Source organism: Trachemys scripta, chromosome 2 (genome assembly GCF_013100865.1).
Source record: "Trachemys scripta elegans isolate TJP31775 chromosome 2, CAS_Tse_1.0, whole genome shotgun sequence".
NCBI classification, from domain to species: domain Eukaryota; kingdom Metazoa; phylum Chordata; order Testudines; family Emydidae; genus Trachemys; species Trachemys scripta.
The window spans coordinates 247,646,963-247,654,087 of record NC_048299.1 but is presented as its reverse complement, the minus strand read 5'-3'; the positions used below and the strand labels follow the sequence as shown (position 1 = coordinate 247,654,087).

General features: G+C 40.6%; 1 protein-coding gene across 5 annotated transcripts in view; it reads right to left on the bottom strand.

Annotated features, from left to right (window-relative positions):
* Positions 1 to 1,213: 1,213 nt before the first annotated feature.
* FZD6 (frizzled class receptor 6) overlaps positions 1,214 to 7,125 on the bottom strand; it is a 47,234-nt gene continuing 41,322 nt past the window's right edge. For all 5 annotated transcript variants that reach the window (XM_034763426.1, XM_034763427.1, XM_034763428.1 and 2 more), the window contains 2 exons: positions 5,619 to 6,056; positions 1,214 to 4,315 (listed from right to left, as the gene is read on the bottom strand). In XM_034763426.1, coding sequence (XP_034619317.1) covers positions 4,147 to 4,315; positions 5,619 to 6,056 — 607 coding nt within the window. In that variant the 3' untranslated portion in view covers positions 1,214 to 4,146. The remainder of the gene's footprint in view (positions 4,316 to 5,618; positions 6,057 to 7,125) is intronic.

The window sequence follows — 7,125 nt, the reverse complement described above, 5'->3', positions numbered from 1 at the left end:
GGTGGCTCCATAAGTGTAGTTTGACTTTTATTTTGCGGGGTCAAATCTGCATGGTGGGCCCTGGCGAGGGATCACCACCTCTACCCCCTGACTAACCTCAGCAGTCCACCCAGCTTGTCTGGGTTGCGGGGGGGGGGGGGGGGGGGGTGCGGGCACAACCAAAAATTATAACTCAAAGTAGGGGGTGCTCAGCTCCAAGTTTGAAAACTGCTCAGGGTGCAGGGAAGGGGTAGCTAGGAGCTGTGTGCAGGCAGGGGGTAGCTCAGGGTGCAGGGGCTGTGCGTAAGCAGGGGAATAGCTAGGGGCTGTGTGCTGGGAGGGAACCTTTCACAGTGAGGTAGGTTTTCCGGACCCTGAATCATTCTTGTAGCTTTTTTCTGAAGCCTTTCCAATATCCTTTTTGAGGCGTGGACACCAGACATGGACACAGTATTCCAGTAATAGTCTCACTGATGCCGTAATACTACCTCCTTACCGCTATTTGATATTCTCCTGATTGTATATCCAAGGATCATGTTAGTCACCTTAGCTACAGCATTGCACTAGGAGCTCATGTTCAATTGGTTGTGTCATGGGGGGGGGAACCTAAAATATGGCTCTACTATTGACTTGCTGAGATTCTCTCTTGAGCAAGTCACTTATTTTACAGATGGAGAATCAGACACAGAAAGTAAGAATACATACAATACCTCAAAAGGGTGTGACTATTAATTAGTTAACATTTGTACAGTGCTTTGAAAATGCAGTGTAATACAAATCCAAAGTATTTATTGTACTCAACTTTTTAGTGCTCTTGTACTCCTTTTTCTAATTTTTTAAATGAGTATTAAAAGAAAAAATCTCCTCAAGTCAAACTACTGACATGTACTTGTGCACTGAGAGAACACTACACCGAAATGACCCTATGTAAGGACATATTTACTGTACTCTAAAGGAAGCCTTTGATTAGGACCAGAGAGAGGAAGAATGGTCCAGTGGTTAGGATAAACTCTGCTCCGCCACACATTTACAGTTAACTTGGGCAAGTCACTTTGTTTCTCTATGCCTCATTTCCCCACCTACAAAATGGGGATAATAGTACTTCTCTATCTCACAGAAGAGTTGTAAGGACAAACATTAGGGACTGTGAGGTGCTCAGATATTATGACAATAGGGGAAATAAAGCCAATTTATGAGAACTAAGTATTAACAATAAAATCAACTCAGAAGCTCCTATTGAACAATATAATATTTTATTACTAACAAAGATAGTAAAAACAAAACTATTAAAAATATATATCAAGTTTTCAGTTTACAAACAGGAGAACAAGAGAATACAGAATATTTAGTGTGTTTCTTCAGAGGATATTTCATATTTTTCTCATTCTCTATCTCAGCAGCAAGAATATTGTGTGCTAAAAATAAAAAGGGAACACTAAAAAAGAACATCCCTTATTTAAGGCAATAAATTACAAATTATAAAATGCAGAAGACAACAAACACGTTCAAATTTCAATATACGTTGGATAAAACAAGTAACTTTGGTTTATCAGAACTACAATTTCTTATTCAATGAGTATTTACATGACCTTTCTCTTATGTGATTTTGCTTGAATGTTCAAACCACCCCCCAAAAAGCTGTTCAAAGTGGAATGTAACAGCCTCACTGTACATTATCAGAGTGGATATGTCACACTAAGAGCCCTCCTGTTACCAATAAGGCAAAATGCAGAAGAGCCCTATAGAATGTATCAACATTAGTGTTACAGATGGAAAGTGAAATCCTGGCTCCACTGAAACAGCAAAACTCCCATTGACTTCATTGGAGACAGAATTTCACCCAAAGGGCCCTGTCCTGCAACCCTTATCCACACCAGTCATCTTACTCATGTGCATTGTCCCATTGAAAACAACGGGACTACCTCCGGTAGTAAGGACTACTCGGAGTGGGGGAATTGGGCCCTAATACCAAAAAAATCTAAAGAAAATGTGGTATTTCTATATATACACAAACAGACCATTAAAGCATGGGGGAAAAAAATTATGGCACGTGAAAAATGCATTATTGTCCGGTTTTAAGTGAAAACCTCATCTGATGAATTTGCATGTTAATATTCAAAAGTTGCTTTTTCTGCAAGATCATACTTCTCTACAGAGAATCTTTAACATTGGATTTTTAGAAAAATGAGCTTCAGAACATGACGTTCTTGTATACTTAGAGCTTTGTTGTGCCTCCTCACTGGGGGTGAGTGAAACACCACTCCAGCAGAAGATCTGGGAAGTATCCTTTCTGAAGTGGAGCTGCACACCTCATGCACCATTCCTGTATGGAATGCATAAAGGCTGCATCTTTTTGAGGAGAACAGTCAGTGAAAATGTTAGGCAGGGTTATATCTCTGCCGCTTCTCTGCCCCATCTCTTTGCACTGATACTGACACAAATCTCTCCCACTCCTACTATCCCTTAGCTCAGCCCTTGTGTAGTGATAAGAGATTTTTGAACTACTCTATTCTGTTTTCTCAGCACAGCCCTGGGTGGGCATCATTTTGCCACGATTAGCTGAAAATAGGGCGGCGGCGGCGAGATTAGGTATGATTAACTAAATTGGCAGGGAAATAGAGTGGCAACAGCAGACCACAATATTGAGGTTAATAAACTGACAATTGGAATGTGCTCATGCAAACTGAAATCTGGGGGTCAGTCTGATCCAGCACTGGATGCCTTGCAGGGGAAGAGGAAGTCCTGTCCTCCCCAGCCCAGCCAGGCCTAGCAGGGTAGGAGCCATGACCGTGTCTTCCCCAGTCCTGCCCCCATCCCACACTGATTTACCTCTCTGCCAGCTGCCCAGGGCACCAGAAACATACTGCTGGGAGGGCTGCATGACTGCTTTTGTGGCTTCCCTTTGCTTACCAGTCAGAAAGTCATTTTTCTGAGGGGAAACAAAGAAATCTGCAGAGGACATAAATTCTGCACATGCAGAGTGGCGCAGAATTCCCCCAAGAGTAATGATTGAATCAGGGAATATAATTTAGGATAAATAAAAAATACTTTGTTTTAGAAAAAGTATTGCCTGTGTGTCAATCAGTTATAATGGAAGGCCGTATCCATGTCCTCCCAGAGATAACAGGTCTAAGCTATTCTGGGGAGTCTCTTGAAGAGAACCTGGTGAACCCAAGTAGCTCCTCTAGGGCAGGCCCACTTTTTACCTTGCAGAAATAGATTAATAGGTAAGTAGGTTACCTTGAAAGGAACCTCTGGTAAACCCGGGAATGGGAGACTAGATGAGCTATTCAGTGGGTACCCTGGGTCTGTTTTTGGGGTAACAGTAGGTGTGCAAAAGTAAAGGTGTCTCTCCTTTCTCATCTGTGGAAGGATCAGACACAATCTTGCTCTAGATGTGGAGGTTATATTATCCTGTAGTGACTATTGCTCAGAAGGAAATCATGTCATCTTATCAGCACAATATTGTTGATCTTATTGGTACTAGAAGGAAGCACCTTAGTTATCAGAGTTGTGCAACAAACAAAACAGTAGTTCTTAATGTTGAGTTTATAAAAATAAGTTATTTACAAGATTCATTTTTAACTACAAAATAAATCACTATAATTCCAGAATCCTTTTCAGATTCAGTGTAGAAACAACCATAATACAGTGCTAAGATTAGTACATCATGAGACATTTACACATTAAAGATATCCATAGATTTGTGTAACTTCTAATTATTTTAAATGACACAGCTGTTTAAGATGCAGTTACTTTAAAAAGAAAAGTTAATAGGAAGACTGAAAGACACCAGTGAAGCAAATTAAATGTTTATGCTTCAAAATAACGCAACTGTCTTCCATCAATTATTTTTGCTGTCATTTAACAGCATGTTCATGTATTGAAAAAGAAAAAGATTTATTTCTCTCATTTCTGTTTCTCTTAAATTACTGCTGACCTGCCCAGTTGAGTGCTATTAGAACTTCAGTTTCCAGTACTCTCTTATGAGGTTAAATACAGTGGTTATTGCTAGACCTCTCCACTATGTAGTGTAACTTTTAAGTGCAAAACAAGGGATATGTATGTGGTATTTTTACAAGGCACAAAGCATCAGTAATCTCCAATGTAATACAAACCCATAACAGTTTCATAAACTGAAATCATTCATTTGGAAATTCTAATCTTTCAAGGATTTGAACTGTTTCCAGAATCCTGATCTTTTCTAGTGTCTGAAGCCGAGTGGACAAGCATTGATATGGAGCCGCTGGTACTGCCTGGTTGTGAAACACTGGGTAGCTGTGAATGACTGACTTGTAGTGGATGAGTTTCAGTAAAATCACTTTTAGGAGATACCCTGTATGTAATTAAAAACAAAAACAAAACACACAAACAATTTTAAGCTTATAATGTTTTAGACTGAAACACAAACACATTTAGCAACAAAATGGTAATATACATTGGACTTACAACACTCCTTTTAAAAGACATTAATATAGTTCTGAATACTCTTTCCTTAGCCATTTAATAGGCCTTTGTGTTCCTGAGTCCAGATGGTCATCACTAATGTTTTTTATACCAGCCACCCATCCAAAGAAGCTGTATGGCACAGCTTGCACAGACATCTTGGCAAGCACTGGATAGGGAACGCTTTTCAAAGCCTTTCAGTGCTGTTCCTTTCTTTGTCTTAGAGGTCACTATTCAGCAATATAAGTAGGGCTCTACCAAATTCATGGTCCATTCTGGTCAATTTCATGGCGATAGGATTTGAAATTTGGTAAATTTCACATTTTCAGATGTTTAAATTTCAGTGTTGAAACCATGAGGGTCCCGACCCAAAAGGGGGTTGTGGGAGGTCACAAAGCTGTTGTAGGGGGGGGTCATAGGATTGCCACTCTCACTTCTGCGCTGCCTTCAGCGGCCACAGAGCTTCCTGCAGCCACAGGAGTCTTCCAAAAGGTGGAGGTGGGTCCAATCTCCCCCTTGCTGCTGGGAGTGTCCCAGCCAGAGACTCCTAGCTGTGAGTCCTGGCCAGGCTGAAAAGGGACAGGACTTGTCCTTCCCCTGCATAGTCGCTCTCAGCGGGGGATCAGACCAACCTCCACAAGTCTCCTCTGGCTGCAGGAACCTCCGGGGCTACTACCCAGTCCGAGAGCTTCCTCCGAGTGCCTCCCCTTGCTGCCGGTCGGTCTGATCACCCCCCGAGAGCGGCTGTGCAGGGGAAGGACAAGTCTTGTTCCTCCCCAGCCCTGCTGGAACTCGCAGCTTGGAGCCCCTGGCTGGGGTGCTTCCAGCAGCACAGGGGAGATCAGATTTCAAGGGGAAGGGCTTAGTTCACGGTCTGTGACATGTTTTTCATGGCCGTGAAATTGGTGGGGCCCTAAATATAAGGCACATCCTATCCCAAGATAATAGCTCTAGTATTTCAAAGCTCTGCTAGAAAAAATCCCCAAGTCATATATCCTCATATAGAAACACATCATCTGCATGGTCATGTGGAAAGTAGTTTATAAGAATTACTTTTTCCTTGCAGGTATTGTTAGTTATTGGACAATCTGTCTTAGGAAAAGGACACAAAAATATACCACAGTATTGGTAGTACGAACATAAACCAGAAAACTGAAGTCCAAAATTAGATTAAAAAAAAATAACAATCTTACCTTCCTTCACACATTCTTTTCATACTCTCAGATAAGCTAATCATATCAACTGTGTTGTCTGCCTTGCTGCTCTTTTCCACCTGTTCCATAGCCAGTTTAGAAGTAGATATTTGTAGGACATGTTCACCACCAGTATTCTCCCCCTCCTCCACTTTCTGGGTGGATGTTCCATCTGCCTCCATCTCTTTCTCAGCTGTTTCTCGAGGGGTTTTAATTTCTGTGAAATTCTCTTGGCTTAAGTAATCAGGGTTAGTAATAGCCACTGCAGAAGTTTCATGATTTGTTGTAGCACCTGTACTAGTTCCCATAGACTTAGAAATAACCTTTAGTTTGTGTGACCTGGATTTGTAGTGCTTCTTTTTATGTTTAACTTTAGAATTGTGCTTCAAGAAAAATTCACATGATTCTTGCAACACTCTTCGACTCTCACTGATTGGACTGAAAAACAAAAAGCATATGACTAGTTCAAAAATCATTTAGACTCAGCGGAAGATTGCTTCTTTTTCCAAAATGTGACGGAAGTAACAAAGGGGGTGTCTCTAATGTAACAAACCTGGCTCTAATGTTAACCAATACCGAGGAAATGATAACCTCTGACGATTGGGAAGAAATCTGGGGGTTGTGGCTATTAAGTAATTATATATGGGGAGCAATTAAGTTTACAGAAATAGAGCAAAATCCTACATGCCTCATTCTTGCAAATAGTTCCAATAACTTGAATGAGATTAACCATGTGAAAAAGGAGAGCATGATTAGCTCATAGGTAGCTACGTCACCAAATTAAGTTTTCCTTAAGCAAACTTTGTTAAAGGTAAATAGTATAAAATGGGCAACATTTTTTTAATCACTTAGCTGAAAGTCGTTTACAGCTGAAACATAAGAAAGACTTATACAGGAAATGGAAAAGTAGGGAGATGGAAAGGAAGCTATAAGCTCACCATCCAGGAATGCAGACTTCAAATAAAAGGAGCTAAAGAAAACCAAAGTAATGTGGGCTGGGCAAGTCCAAGGAAATAAAGAGTTATAAAAATACATCCACAGTTTAGGAAGAATATAGGAAATCTAAAGAAAAATAAATCAGGGGAAAAGAAAAGGATACAATAATTACAAGGGATGAGACCTGAACTTATAGTCTGCTTATATTGAAAAAGATATGGCCCATGCACCTCCTACAAAAGAGAACTCTAGGTAAGTTTAAATAAAGGAATGGAATTACTCTTGTGCAAAAGGGGGTAGAAGACGACACAGTGGTCTGAAACAATAGAAGAAAAAATTAAGGTAGGACATTAGAAATAGTAAGAGAATTAGGGCAACAGAGTAAGCTACTAAGAAAAATGGTGGAGGGACTATGACTGCAAGATACGGTTAAAGCATTAGTGCAAATGATGTAAGCAGCAGACCTGGAAAATGAAAGGAGTCAGAGTTGATAGGCCATGCGGTCTTCCCTGACTTAACTGAAAGTTACAGCCATGTTAGTCAGTGTTAAAAGCAGCAAAATCCCTTTTGC